Genomic DNA, 15,777 nt, shown 5'->3' with positions numbered 1-15,777 from the left:
GAATAAGCACAATGTGTAAAAAGAACAACTACAACTTATCGTTTTATTTACTACCTATAATTAGAGAAAACTTAAGTTCCTTGATACCGTTTTCCCTCTATTTTTTACAATCTGGCAATTATTCTGTGATGTTGCTGAACTATTTTTAAGTAAAATGAAAGACGAAATATAATTCAGATTCAATTTATTCCAATAAAATTACAATAAACTTTTTCAATATATTTGTGCACTTAAGACTTATTTCTCCTTCTTTTCAGAGGAGAGTGAATTGTAGAGTTTCGTGATCTCGTTAAGTACCAAGTTTTGTACCACAGTACCATTAGTGTCAATGTAATTGGCAAAAGATTTGTTTATAGAAGCTTCACGATACTTTCCATTTGAATCACGCATCACAAGGATTAAGTTGTATTTATCGTCGTGCCTGCAAAATATTAATTACATTAGAAACATGTTATGAACCTTCATAAATTCTTCTCAATAAATCTTAATTTCTTACTTTAATTTGATTTTTTTTAATCCTTTTTTTTTAAACAAATTGTTCCATTTTAAAATATAAAAATTTATATCTTTTGAAAGAGTAAAATAGATTTACTGATCCATAAAACATTTATAAAAATAATTTTAAACTTACTTCTTCACATAAGAACTTGCTTCCCAAACCCTGGTGGTGTTCCCGACTTTCTCTTTGGCCACAACAAATATACCTTTTTCTTTAAATGTAGTGTACAGTGTCAAAATTCCCATGAGAATGAAGTATGAAGACACACAGATGATGAGCACCAGTCTAAAACAATAACTTATTTAATACCATAATACTCACTCCTATGGAATCTGTTATATACTGATGTTGAAATCTATATGTCCAGGTTTGATCCCTGCCACGTACCAATGTGTTGTATGAATTTTAAGCATGTTGCAACCTGCACACATCGGCAGAGAAATTAACAGATATGTGTGAAGTCAACCAACCCTCACTGGACCTGCTTTGTTGACTAAAGCCTAGTAATCCTAACTTGTTTAGTATCCGCACCCTTGATGGGGATGTATATGAGATTATGATATATTGATAAAAATGATGAGATTATGCCCACAAATTTATCCTGGATTGTCTATTTGTCCTCATTGTGAAAAAATTATGACAATCTTGCTATGGCAACAAAATACCTATTTGTCAGCCTCAAGAATATTACCTGGATTGAGGGAATGGGTAGAGATAATCCCATAGCAGAGCGTACAGAGCCACGCCGACTGCCAGCGCACAGAGAAAGAGACGTCCATCAATTAGTGCGAAGCTTTCCTTGCATTTCAGATCTCCAGTTAATACCTGTATGACATATATTTCTCATTGCTGAGTTACTGTTATTCATACAAAATTAAAGATAACACTGTAATTTTAAGGCTCACCTCTCTAATTGCATCATCAACGGCATTTTTAGCCGCTGCACCATCCCATTTATTAATTTTTACGACCTGCAAATTAAGCACATTAAAAAAAACCAAAACTTGTATTTGGAAAATTGGAGAAACATACAAATCTGGTTAAATACGTCAAAACTATTTTAATTAATTAAATAACAATCTTAATTTAACTATAAATAACTTGATATTAGCTTTTGGAAAAAATTGTAAAGCCGTGACGTGTCCTCAACCATCTTCGCCGATTTGTTTTACTGTTGAGTCGGCATAACAATATAACTACCTCATTAGTTTCACCCATCTCAATTAACTGTACAGTTTCAGTCACAAATTTGCAAAAGACCAATTATTTTATTTTAAATTTATTATAGTTAAGATAGGTACATTAATATTTACTCATGTGTAAATGTGAATGTGTAAATGAAATGTCAAAACCTTTAATGTTTTCAAAGAGTAGGCAGAGATGGTCAAATAATTTCTATCAAAGAGTAAATATAAATTCGATGAAATAACTCCAACGATGAAATCACAAAATCGATTTTATTCACTTTGTCGATATCAGACATTTAAAAATAAGAACATGTTTTCTTGTAAAAATAAAACTTGGTTGCAATATTTAACAAGCATTTTTGATGTATATATATATATAAGGAAACTAGATATAAAATATTATATTAAGAAATGAAGCGTTATAAAAATTATATATTTTTTTTCTGCACGAAACATGTTTTACATGCCATAAAACTGGGAAATTTTGATTTTTTTTAAATGGAAATTTTTGATGGTTTTGATATTTTAAAGGGGCTTTGTGTATTTCTCAGCTTTGCACACTCACCTAATTCTTTCTATCGTCATAGATTTCATAGAATCCATCAGGAGTAATAATTTAATTTGCGATATAACTTCATTTATAACTACGAATGATATGAAAAAAATGATAAATGCTTATCCTTACTTTAACTTAACACAATAATAAAATGCATAACAACAATAACTTCTATCCCAGACCTGAAAAATGGTACATTTGAAAAGATGCTTATGGAAACACTAAAACGTAGTGATGTTCTTAGATAGGAAAATAAAACTATATAACGATTTACGATTTGTATTGGCGCGAACTCTACATCGATTTCATCATCATATTTGGTTATGCTCCTACTCTAGATGGTCATTGATGGATGCTAAAAAATTAATGGACTGGTCAAAAATGAAGTGGCTTTATATCAACTTGATTTAATAGTGAAAGCATTTTAAAGTTATCATAATATATTTTAGTGGATAATAAACTTAGACATCGTTTACGTTGTAAAAGTAATGGTATGTAACATTGTCATTGTTAATTATTGATAGGTTTGGACCCGGTGGGTTACGCTGTGTGAACGTTCTTCTGTTCTGCATTCAATTGTGATGTTTGAATTTTCATAGTATGTTATGACATGAGTCTTACCTTATAAGTGAGAACTTTTCTTTTTAGACTATATGTTTACCATGTGGTACGCAAAACATGTACCATGTAAATTAAAGAGGTCAGTTTGTTGATGCTAATGAGAGCATATTACATTTTTAGGTTGTTTGCTTCAAGGCCTTGCGATGGCAAAGAAAAGGAAACCAGCAACGCAACTCGCTGCTCGGCGGTCTGCCCGCCGTGGGAAGCAGGTCAATATTGGGCAGGTTGGCTTGGAAGGCGAAACATCTACCACAATAGACGCGACAACCTCCGATACACAATCTAAACCTCCCGAGACATCCAGTGCAAAGGTTGAAGAGACGAGTACATCAATTGCACAACTGTCTCAATCTCAAAATTGGAATCCCACTGTTAAAATTTGCCCACCTGTAGGTTTACATAAGAAATTTGGTAAATACCGTTGTTTATTCAACAGTGATGTAACTATGAGTAGAAAGAATGAAGTATGTAGTGATAGTGAAACAAACAGTAGTATTGATATAAAAGTAGTGGACCTTTGTGGTAGTTCAGAGTCTGATTCAAACACTGCAATAGAGATTCAATCAGATACAAATAGTTCTGCAAGCCCCAGTCCACTGAATATTGTGTCAAACCCACAACAAAGTCATAGCAACATACCACTGCCTACATCATCACAATCTTCTGAAGTATCAGTGGTAAATGAGCTCTCTGTGGTAAGTATTGAAAACAATGTGCCGCAAATTCCTTTGCCATCAGATGCATCTATAATTGAAAATGAGGACCAACCAGTAAGTGATAAAGAAAATGATAAAGAAATGCAGGACAAAAACATTCCATCTGTAGAACAAATTGAGTATGCTTGTGATGATGAGGAAATTATTACCGTAGTTCAAATTGTAGAGGACGAAAATCAAGAACTTTATTATGACATTAAAATAGATAGTCCAAAAAATGAGGCTACAAAAGAAACAAATGAAGATGAAGAGTGCAAAATTTATGATTCTGATTTCCAGAAACACTTTGAAAATCTTAATCTCACCGCTGAATCTAGGTCTAACACACATTCACCTATGGATTGCTCAGAACTTGGTTACATGCAAACATCTCATTGCAATACACCAGATATATTTTCGAAAGAAAACTCTAATGATTTAACAAGACCTGATCCAAGCTTAACACCAAGTTCAATATTATCTGATGAGAGCAACTCATCAAGAGTGACAGAACAAACACAAAACAATTCCAATGATTCTGCTGAATCATCACCAACTGGTGTCAGACGTTCAAACCGCATAAAGACAATCAGCAATTTAAAACAAAAAACTAAAGGATATGGTTTAGTCAAAACACCACTAAAGAAAGCTTTAATTACTCAAACGAAGTTAAAACTAGAAGAATTAGGTTCAGATAGTCAAGAAAAAATAGGAGAAAGTATAACAAATGTTACACCACTCTCCTCACAGTTCCCTATACCTTCAGAAATGCCTGTCAAAGTCAAATCTCGTTGGAGGAGGTCAAGTGAGCTAGAAATGGGTGCAAGCTCGCCAGCCATTTCACCTTTAGCTAGTCCAGGTCTACCTCAACGTTTACTACCATTAACCGAGGAACAGACTCCTACCGATGTGGAACAGGCTGCTGTGGCGTTAACTAAAGAAGCATATGATAAAATAATTGAAGAGAGAATGAATCAATTTCAGCATTTGGATGAGAATGAGTATTTGTGTGATCGTATGATCAGTAGAGATACAAAAAAGATGATTTGTGATTGTTTTATGACCAAAGAAGAGTTGGAACGAGGAGAGTTGGCTTGCGGTGAAGACTGTCTTAATAGACTCCTTATGATTGAATGGTAAGTTACTCTTCATAACTGTTTTAACATATTTTAGCAGTAGTTGAAAGATTTATTATAATTTCCAGTAACTCCAGATGTCCAGTTGGTGATCGTTGTACAAATAGAAGATTCCAGAATAAGGAAAATGCGACTCTTAAGGTTTTTTATGCAGATAAGAAAGGATGTGGAGTGGAAGCTGGTGCTGATATTCCATCGTAAGTGTGTTTTAAATATTTTTTTCAATGTTTTTATGATGAAATAGTAAGTGGCATTGTAACTTGTACATTTTGAACCAAGAAGCTCCAATTAACTTTAAGTATAGCCAGCAAATGAAAAGAGAACAGTACCTGTTTTTTAAAAATAAATCTATGTTTTGATGGCTAATATAAGTTTGTTTGTTTGTTTTGCTTTAGCCATAATATATATTTATAAATGTAATTATTTTTTTTGTAACCAGTACTATTTGTACTTAAGTATCTTTTATCTCAAAGAAAAGCAATTGCGAATTTTATTATAATTGGTTTGTTTATAAGTTTATTGATGACATTTTATAATGCGAATATTAATGATAAAATTAAAATACTGATGAGGTTAAAAATGTATTAATAATAATTTTCCGTTACGTACTATATTTACTAGAATCAGCTGAACAACATGACCAAGCACTATGTTTTTAAATACTAAAATTTTTGTGTTACGTTAACGTTACTAGCTGTCGCCCGCGACTACGTCCGTGCGGAATTAAAACAAACGAAATAAGTAGCCTATGTCTTCTTCCAGACTATGTTCTACATATGTGCCAAATTTCATCAAGATCCGTTGACCTGTTTTGGAGATACCTTAAAACAAACATTCATCCATCCATCTAAACATTTGCATATATCTTATATGTATAAAAGAAAGTCGTGTTAGTTACACTATTTATAACTCAAAAAGGGCTGAATCGATTTGACTGAAAATTGGTGGGCAGGTAGCTTAGAACCAGGAAACGGACATAGGATGATTTTTACTCCATTTTCTATTTTTTATTCCGCGCGGACGGAGTCGCGGGTAAAAGCCAGTATATATATATATTTAGCAAGATATAACTCGGAAGGTTAAGCGGAGGCTGTGAAGTTGAATTTGGCGCTATTCTCTAATTTTATTCTATTCTTTAATAGCTGTTGAAGTTCTTTAACCTCAATAGCTATTGTTTATTGAAATTATCAGATTTATTAAAAATCGTGAAACATACTTTGGGCACACAAAGCTTTCCACAAAGCTTTTGATCTGTCCATCCTGTATCTCATGCCAACATGCACTTTACCTACGGATGTTCTTTATATCTCCACCCTTTACACCTAACTCAAGATTAACCTTATTTAACATATATGTAATTAGTTTTTCTTTATTATATTACAGAGGTGAATTTCTAATGGAATACGTAGGTGAAGTTTTGGACTATGAACAGTTTTATAAGAGAGCACAGTCATATTCTGATGAAAACAACCTACATCACTATTTCATGTCACTGAAAGGTGACACAGTTATTGATGCGACATTGAAAGGCAACATATCAAGATTTATCAATCATTCATGTGAACCAAATGCGGAGACACAGAAGTGGACAGTCAATGGAGAACTCAGGATAGGATTTTTCAGCAAACGAGAAATTCCAGCGGGTGAAGAGATCACTTTCGACTATCAGTTTCAACGTTTCGGGTAAGTAATTTGAAAGTATACAGTAATTTTGTTTATAGCATCATTTATACATGATTTTGAAGGATTTTTTTTTGGCTGAAGTTGATAAAACGATGTGTACTTTGTGTACATCTCATAACTGCATTTAATTATGACTAAAAAAAGCCTGTTTTGTCCAGAAATAGCATTTTGTAATGACGAATTGGTCAACACATTTCTGTACAGATTATGTATCAATATATCTGTATAGTAGATGAATAGGTCAATATGTCTAGATGTTGAATAGGTCATAAATATATGGTAGCGATTGATAATTCCAGCGAGAAGTGTAAGTGAGAGGAGTTAACAGGAGGTAACGGAGATATGTTTGTTGCATGCAGCAAGGTGGCGCAGCGGTGCTACTGCGGCGCGGACAACTGCCGCGGCTGGATCGGCGCAGAACCCGACTCTGATGATGATGATGATGAAGAGGTACCAAAGATCTATGTATACTTTACTGTTTGGCTACTCAGCACCTCAGTTGGCACGTTGGGTTATAGAGCACTCTAGTTCCTGACGTGCCAAATAAAAATTTATTTACATTTTACATTATGTTCTACTCAAACATGGACATTTAATTGTGGAAACATTTAATTGTCAAATTGTATCTATTTAGAACTCAAAATAAAGACAATGTTGAATGGAATGAACTATAACTATGATTCCATAGAAATAAATAAAAAATATTATATATTATTATATAAAATACACCATGCTTTGCTCTAATTTTTAAGTTAATTTTTATGTTTCACTAGGAGGAGGAAGATGTATCAACATCAAAGACTGGTTCCGCTGAGTCAGAGGAGTTACGTGAAACAGACGCGTCGTCAGAGCAGCCACAGCCACGTGTTCGCAAACCTAAGCGTAACAGAAAGTACAAACCAAAGGCTCCTGACCTTGTTCAAGACGCTGATGTTAGTAATACTTTATTTTATATGAATATTATAAATATTTAATTAGATAATTTTGGTATATGGCTTACATAAGCCTGAATCTTTTCAAGAAATATGGTTTGATTTCGGTTAATTTTTAATTTTTAATAATATTGTTGAAAGTGGAAAATAATAACATATTCACAGCTACCAAACTCACTTCTTCAATCGATTTTTATACTTAAAATATTGTAGCATTGAATGTGTTAAGCTAACAAATACAGTGAAATAAAATGTGAACATTAAACTCAAATTCATAACTAGATCGAGGAGGACCTAGAAGCACTAGGTCACAGCGGTGTTAAGAACCAGAGCCACACGTTACGTCTATCCCGTACTGTTGTGCGAGCGAAGACCAGACCTGCACAGACCGCATTACTCCGGCTGTTGAGGGATGCAGACCTGCCTTGTCGACGGCTCTTCCTTGATTACCGTGGACTGAGACTCCTGGCACCGTGGTGTTCTGATGCCTCTACTGAATTCAGGTTAGTGGAAATTTCAGGACTAGGACTGGTGGAGTTACTTAAATCCCTTATGATGTATTCGTGAGAAAAACTGACTTGTGCTCACTATAGATGTCAGCATGATCAAGAGTGGAAATAACTCTAAAAATACCGCAGACACACAAAAAACACTTTATCTTACAAATATTATAAATGCGAATTTTTGGATGGATGGATGGATTTTTGTTTGAAGGTTTCTCCGGAACTACTCAATAGACCTTGATGAAATTGGGCATAGATGTAGAACATAGCCTCGAAGAACACGTATTCTATATTTATAACATACAATTGGAAAAGGAATACATTTTTATTTTGAAATCGCTAGAATGACGTATAAAATCTTTGACAGATGATAGTCCACTCTTGCCGCTAACAACCTTCTTAGAGCTTGCAACTATTCTCCCCATTGTGAACTACCTTACACATTTATTCATTTAAATAAACCCCATATGAAAACCTTTATCCATTGCACTAACAAAAATGAATTTCACATCAACCGATCTTTCCAAAATTGAAAACAATTTTTCATTATATTTACTTTATTTAGTTGAAGTTATAAAGTTTTTGTTAACAAGTAGGATGTTATTAAGATATGTATGTATGGGTATATTTTAATTTTTCAGGCTGGAAATGCTTCTAACTGTGGACCGTTTGCCGATCACCAACAAAACAATGGTACAAGAGAGCCGCTTCTTTACGATCGTGGAGAGATGGCGCAGCGCCGGCGTCCCTGCACCAGATCCTGTCTTCATTGATGAAGCTACAGGTAAAAATTCACTTTGTTTCCTGTCCTACCATTATGAGCTTAAAGTTTTTTGCTATAGAATAAAAATAAAAAAAACATTGTAATGTCTTCAGGCCTACCAGTGGAATTGGGAAATAGAACAGCTCAGGATGCAGCAGCACAGGCCGAGAAGAACAAAGAGAATGCAGCTATGCTAGAAAAAGTCAGGGATCTGTCCAGTCAGTTGCTAGAAAGATGGTCCAGTTTAAAGGTAGGCTACTCTTACAGTCGTACAGTTTGTTTTTTATACACCAAGTAATGACAAGTATAACAATTTGCTTTAGTATGTTATCAATATCATTGTAATCGTTATTTCTAGGAGGTGTTCAAAATTCCGAAAAAGGAAAGAATACAGCAGATGAAGGAACACGAACGTCAAGCGAACGTTGAGAGAAGAGCTGCAGACTCGAGCGGCTCGCGGGAGCGGGAACGAGAGCGAGAACGGCGCGACGAGCGAGAGAGACGGGATGACAGGGAGCATCGTGAGAGAGAACGGGAAAGGGAGAGGGAAAGAGAGCGAGAGCGCGAACGCGAGAGGGAGAGAGAGCGCGAACGCGAGAGAGAGCGGGACCGCGACCGCGACAGGTACAGGGAGCGAGAGAGAGAGCGAGATAGGGAGCGGGACAGAGAAGACAGAGATAGGAGAAAAAGAAGAAGCAGTCCAGAAGCGAGAAGAAGTATACGGTATGTTGTTTTTATATATGTCCCAAAAGTTTCATACTTTGAAATGGTATTCAACAGCGTTGATAAGAAACAGTTAAAAAAATTAGCTGTCGTTAACCTGAGTTGTTTTTAAAGTCAGTTAAATAACTAGTTACTGTCCGATTAAACAGTTTGAACGAGCGTGTCCTGGCTGCTGTGCCACCTCTGAGCAAGGAGGAGCGGAGGCGCGCGTTTGCGGAGGCTGCTGCTGCGGCGGAGGAGGCGCGCCGCACACGGGACCCTCCCACATGGCCTTACTGGACCCAGCACGATGCTTTCCAACAGGTACGATCTACAAACGTACCGAAAGTTTCTTACAATCAATGTTAGCGACGATATTAGAATGACTTTCAAATAATTTTCTATCCCCAATACATTTTTTTTATTATAGATGTTCCAGCCTGGTATGATGGGTGGTGCGCCAAATATGTTGGGTCAGATGATGCCGGGTCTGGTGCCAGGGATGCTGCCGCAGGAGACGCAGAGTGAGTGGCTCAATCCCAGCGGGGAGTTCCAGGGCCAGCCCGCTTTCGTTCCGTCTTTCCCGGGTGCACAATTCTGTATGCCACAGCATAAGTAAGTTACCACTATTTATTTATTTTTCGGGTTTAAATTGTGGTTAACTTTTTCAATGATTTATAATTTTAACAGCATGATGGGCTTCGGAATGGGCGGTTTCATGTTTGGGCAACAAATACCACCGTCGTTCCCCACGAGGCCGGGACAGGTGCCCACGCAACCCACCCAGCCTACGATGTCCACGCAGTCGGCTATGCCCACTATGTCCACGCAGCCGGGTATGACGGCGCAGCCCACGTTGCCCAATATCCAGTCACAAAGATTGCCCACGCTACAAATGCAGGCACAGCAGAATGCTAACCAGGTAAAAATCATTTAATCCATTTAATTGTATTATTTTGATGTTGTTTGATTATTTCTTTTTATTAGTAAGTTTTATTTTAATTTGTATCTTTGTATTACTTGTTGTTATGTACAATCTTATCTATATATATAAAAGAAAGTCGTGTTAGTTACACTATTTATAACTCAAGATCGGTCGAACTGATTTAGCTGAAAATTGATGGGGAGGTAGAACTAGGAGACGGACATAGGAAATTTTTATCTTGTGTGCATTTTTTTTATTCCGCGCGGACGAAGTAAAAGCTAGTATAAAATAAGATTAGATAAGATTTACAATGTATGATTATTGAAGAATTGAATGATGAAGATTTTGATATACGCAGATGGATTTACAAAACTGCTTCTTTAAGTTCTAAGGTTCAAATCTTATTTGGGGGTTAAAAATGAATATGTAAAATAAAATATGTACTTGTTTACTGTCGTTAGATGTCTCTGGGAGCACAAGGAGGTGAGAAGGAGGTGGTGCTGCCGTCACTATGGCGCAGTGCAACAGACGCTCGCGGCCGCACATACTACTACCATGTGAAGTTACGTCGCCCGCAGTGGTTGCTGCCAGCGCCCGACCCTGGTATGTACAGTGCAACCACCATAACATCACATGTACTATTACTATGCGATCACAATAACGAGACGTGTATTAGATAATTTTTTTATTCAAGACTTTTTGTAAATAATATATATAAATGTTTTATATGTTACTCACTATCATCCGTGACTCCGTCTTCTCCCAGTTTAAAAATACTTAATCTAATATATAAAATTCTCGTGTCACAGTTTTCGTCACCGTACTCCTCCGAAACGGCTTGACCGATTTTGATAAAATTTTGTGAGCATATTCAGTAGGTCTGAGAATCGGACAACATCTATTTTTCATACCTCCCCCATTTTTTACAGCAGTCAGTCAGACAGCTAGTAGGGCTATAAAATAGATAGTAGCCGGTTTTCATATTTACTCAAAATTCATTTTGACTACCTACGTACATAAGCACACGAGAATTTATATGTAAGATATGTGAAATACAGTTAATGTATTTGTAGAGGAGAGTTCATCAGAGGAGGAGGTGGAAGCTATGAGCGCACTGGACACGGCCGTGGTGCGACGTCAGGTGAAGGGCAAGCTGGTAGAAGGAGTTAACGGCATTTATGAAGGTAACAATCTTATTATTTTTATTATTATTGTTTGTTAACTACTGATTAATATGTTTATTTTAATACTAGTGATTGACAGCGATTTCGTTAGCGCAGAATTAAAATTAAAACTAGCATATAATGTTCTCGCGTGCATCAGCTCCAGAGATTACTCGAAACAAACTCGACTTTGCGGACATACGGACAGACAAAAGTTTTGAAAATTGGTTTTTCGTTAATAGCAATAGTTACTTAAATACTTCAATTTTATTTAATTGTATAGATTTTTTAAATAACTAGCTTTTACCCGTGACTCCGTCCGCGCGGAATAAAAAATAGAAAACGGGGTAAAAAATAGAAAACGGGGTAAAAATTATCCTATGTCCGTTTCCTGGTTCTAAGCTACCTGCCCATCAATTTTCAGTCAAATCGATTCAGCCATTCTTGAGTTATAAATAGTGTAACTAACACGACTTTCTTTTATATATATAGATATAGATTAACAGGATTTGTAATGGTTGTTTATAATTTTATTTATTTTTTATTTGCAGTGATAAAAGAGGATTCTAACAATGGTCTGATACCGGATCACGCTCTGGTATCCCTAAAGCCGAGGAAACGTCGGCCCGGTCTTGTATCTGAACGTCCCATTAGCGTAAGTTGAATAGAATTCAACAATAATTTGTTACTTTTCTATTGGAAATCGGTAATTTAGTTACTCTCTTTATCATACAAAGTAGTGTGTGACTGAGATGACGATATTAAAGTAAGAAATTACTCGATTCTCTTTGATTGTGAAGTACTCACAAAATGTTATCTAATTTCCTCTCTCCTCCCAGACTGTTGGGTACATATATAAGCTGATGATGATGAGTTTTTTTTTGAAGCGGTACTCACTAATGTTGTCCCTGGGCTCCCACTGATGTAACACTTGTAAAGTCATATTAAATGGAATTGAGAAATTATAACAAACCTATCTAAATTTTCCCTGTATAATGCTGTAATCATAGAATTATAAAAAACAAACACTAAAAAGTTCCAAAATAAATCCATAGACAATAAATTATATTTTCAGACAGTGACATGTGTAAATATAATTTCTCATTTCCTTTGAATTCATGCATAATAAGTAAATATGTAGTTTTGTTAAATTGTATGTTGGTGGTTACAGCCACGCACTGAGGAGGACAAGTTAGCAGGTCGTATGGAAGTAAAGCGGTACAAGCAGACGAAGGAGAAGCTGCGCCGGCGCAAGGAGCGGCTGCTGCAGCGCGTGCGTCTGCTGGCAGCAGCACGACCCCGCAAGCACCAGCTCAAGGTTCTTGAAATGGATAAAGTAGCCAAACGCTTAAGCTGATAAAATAGCCAAAGATTATTATATTAATTTTCTATAAAACCCCACAGATCACAGATATAGAAGATTTCGAAACTGACTCTGAAGATGATTCTGATGATGGTACTAACGAGAAGTCAATCAACCTTGTATCATCGCCGGCGGACGAGGTCGAGGCTCAGGAGGAGGAGGAGGTGGAGACCAAAGAGGTGGTGGACTCGGAGGAGGTGGCGCGCAAGATCAAGGAGCAGTTCCGCAGCAACATGGCGCGCGTCATGGTGCAGCATCTCAACCCGTACCGACATTCGGATGCTCCCGCTGGCAGGATCACGTGTACGGCAGACTTTAAACATCTCGCTAGAAAGGTAATCTATAGCCGCTGTCTCGTATTTCACATAAGGGTCCAGAAACCTTTTTAGTCATGAACATAAACTAAATTGGCTTTTCGATAATATTGAATGAGTCATTTGGGAACCTGCTAACCCTTTCTATATAAATTACTAGCTTTTACCCGCGACTTCGTCCGCGCGGAATAAAAAAAATGCACACAAAATAAAAAAAGTTCCTATGTCCGTCTCCTAGTTCTAAGCTACCTCCCCATCAATTTTCAGTTAAATCAGTTCGACCAATCTTGAGTTATAAATACTGTAACTAACACGACTTTCTTTTATATATATAGATAGATTTGAGAGAAAATATTGCGAATTTATTTGCAGTTAGCTGATAAACTCTTAAGTGTATTATTACAAAATATTCTACTGCTGAAGACTGAACACATTGCATATATATTTTTTTTCCTTTCACAGTTGACACATTTCGTGATGCTAAAAGAATTAAAGCACTGTCGGTCAGTGGAAGAGCTGATAGTGACTGACTCGGTGCGGACCAAAGCTAAAACGTTTGTGCGCAAGTACATGGCCAAGTTTGGTCCAGTGTACCGCCGTCCACCTGAGGAGGCTGACTAGCGAGAGCTTGCGCGTTATTACAACGCGATCAAATCTCACTGTGAAAAACAATACAAAGTTATCATTGATAAATTAATTAAGTGATTCAAAGTGTAGTGAACAAAGTGTTATATTGTGATTTGTGATAAATGAAAAACATGAGAAACCATCTTGGATTAAAGGTAAAAGTGTTCCATTTTACTCATATTCTTTGATTAGATTGATTTTAAATTGAAATTATGTTTTTACTGAATAAGTCATGGTTAATTTTTTTGACTACTTTAGTACAGTAAATTGTGACTCATTGTCCCATTTTATCTATGAAAATTCACAATTTGATATTTTTTGTGTAATCTGTGTAATAACGACGTAAATCATGAATAATGGAATAGGCTGTATGAGAAATAACTAAAAATATTGGCTTAACAATTTTGAAGCAAATGAAAAAATAAGGTGACCTGTCAAAGTAATTGATTTACTTTGACTATGAAACCCTTTAATGATTAAGAAAGAATAATTTTATTTTCACGTTCTCTCTTATTCTGATATGTGTCTCTTTCACACTAATTCATAGTGTCACTACACATAAAACATAGACAGAGATCCAAATATTTGTTTTGTATAAAAACTAGAAGATCTTTTTCCTACGTGAATTGGAATAAAGTACTAGTTGGTTCAATTGGAATAAAGGATATGTGTTCAAGATTTTTAGTTGAAAATTTGTAATAAAAAATCAATTTAAAGAGTGTAAAATGTAAGATTTTATTATAACATTAGTTTGATTTGAATGCTATTTTCTTGGCTTTGACGAATGCATCACATTTTTATATTTAATGAACATAGATGTATAATCTATAGATACTTAAAAAAGTTAGGTAAAAATGACCTCTGGAGGCTTTTTGTTGGGGTAAATTTTTCTTGATGTCATTTACAATACAAGACGACATTTCGAAAATCAACTCTCGGACATCAAACTTGTATAAAATGTCAAACTTTCGTGGTTTTTACTAATATACTGTTCGTAAGATATATATATAACTAGCTGTCGCCCGCGACTCCGTCCGCGCGCAGTTAAAAAATGGGGGGGGGGTATGAAAAATAGATGTTGGCCGATTCTCAGACCTACTGAATATGCTCACAAAATTTCATGAGCATCGGTCAAGCCGTTTCGGAGGTGTACGGGAACGAAAACTGTGACACGAGAATTTTATATATTAGATATACTGTCAGTCAACCTATGAATATGGCGCATGCAACTGTGCCGAAATATCGGGAGCTCAAACAGCCTAATTGCGGTAAGGATCCCGTTTTTTTACAAACAGTATGTTTGTATAAACGCTCCATCTATTGCTTATACATTTATGTTCAAGATATTTTAGGATAATTACAAGCATAATTTCCATGATTAATTAATAATATTTGGATTTATTTAATGACAAAAATTTTTTGATTAATAAAATTATTAAGATAATCTGTAAATATAGATATTAAGTGATAGGTTAATACAAGTCACTCCTCATTTAGATTTAATTGTGTTATAAAACAATTAAGATGACTACTAAAAAATATGATTTTAAATAAATATAATTTTTTAAGCGAGTATGCAAATTATGAAATTTGTAATATGATCTCCGACTCGCAATGAATTAATTTTGAAAGCTTTTTCAATTATGTTTCACTCGAATAAGCGATTATTTGAAATAGTTTCGTTTTTATTAAGTACAGTATTAAATGTGGATAATTTTTTGAATGCTATTTTCAACATGCATTTAGATTTTTTAGAATTATTTGACTAGAAAATGCATACACACAGTTCTATTCAAATAAAAATTTGAAATTAAATTTTTATTGAATATTTAAACTAATAAACTATCACAAGTTAAAAACAAGAAGCTAATTTACATATATAAGGATTTTTTATGACAAAGTATATGCTGTTAACATTGTCGAGATGAACCAGTCAATCAGGCCAGGTTTTAGTATTTCCCGGAGCTCTTGGTGAGATTTTTGTCGGGTTCCCCCTCTTTTTTTTTGTGCCGGGGGAAATTTTCCAAAGATAGGGTAACATAGGGGGTACTACTGTTGCCCCTTGATATCCAACTACCTGTAGCGCCCCCATATGTCCAGCGCCTTGT

The 15,777-nt window shown here is 35.5% G+C and overlaps 2 protein-coding genes across 2 annotated transcripts; one reads left to right on the top strand and one right to left on the bottom strand.

Annotated features, from left to right (window-relative positions):
- Positions 1-169: 169 nt before the first annotated feature.
- LOC106718830 (signal peptidase complex subunit 2) lies at positions 170-1,846 on the bottom strand. The gene is made up of 5 exons (XM_014513024.2): positions 1,700-1,846; positions 1,405-1,470; positions 1,191-1,324; positions 632-784; positions 170-421 (listed from the first exon to the last, which is right to left on the bottom strand). Exons 1-5 carry the CDS (start codon positions 1,715-1,717, stop codon positions 238-240), a joined length of 555 nt encoding a protein of 184 aa, XP_014368510.1. The 5' UTR covers positions 1,718-1,846; the 3' UTR covers positions 170-237.
- Positions 1,847-2,588: 742 nt separating this feature from the next.
- On the top strand, positions 2,589-13,805 carry LOC106718844 (probable histone-lysine N-methyltransferase CG1716). Its single transcript, XM_045680440.1, has 19 exons — positions 2,589-2,733; positions 2,984-4,694; positions 4,763-4,891; positions 6,078-6,377; positions 6,737-6,827; positions 7,151-7,309; positions 7,592-7,812; positions 8,454-8,596; positions 8,689-8,825; positions 8,934-9,298; positions 9,448-9,601; positions 9,708-9,892; positions 9,968-10,199; positions 10,664-10,805; positions 11,261-11,386; positions 11,917-12,020; positions 12,537-12,683; positions 12,770-13,063; positions 13,505-13,805. Exons 2-19 carry the CDS (start codon positions 3,007-3,009, stop codon positions 13,661-13,663), a joined length of 4,776 nt encoding a protein of 1,591 aa, XP_045536396.1. The 5' UTR covers positions 2,589-2,733; positions 2,984-3,006; the 3' UTR covers positions 13,664-13,805.
- Positions 13,806-15,777: the final 1,972 nt, after the last annotated feature.

Source organism: Papilio machaon, chromosome 1 (assembly GCF_912999745.1).
Source record: "Papilio machaon chromosome 1, ilPapMach1.1, whole genome shotgun sequence".
Taxonomy (NCBI): Eukaryota; Metazoa; Arthropoda; class Insecta; order Lepidoptera; family Papilionidae; genus Papilio; species Papilio machaon.
Note: the sequence above shows the minus strand (reverse complement) of the source record. Positions and strands in the feature narration are given on the sequence as shown.

Coding starts and splice junctions, on each gene's coding strand:
- LOC106718830 (XM_014513024.2), bottom strand. Junction 785..1,190: donor TACCCATTCCCTCAATCCAG/GTAATATTCTTG, acceptor TTATTGTTTTAG/ACTGGTGCTCATCATCTGTG. Junction 422..631: donor GCAAGTTCTTATGTGAAGAA/GTAAGTTTAAAA, acceptor AATATTTTGCAG/GCACGACGATAAATACAACT.
- LOC106718844 (XM_045680440.1), top strand. CDS start 3,007: ATGGCAAAGAAAAGGAAACCAGCAACGCAACTCGCTGCTCGGCGGTCT. Junction 6,378..6,736: donor TATCAGTTTCAACGTTTCGG/GTAAGTAATTTG, acceptor TGTTGCATGCAG/CAAGGTGGCGCAGCGGTGCT. Junction 13,064..13,504: donor TTAAACATCTCGCTAGAAAG/GTAATCTATAGC, acceptor TTCCTTTCACAG/TTGACACATTTCGTGATGCT.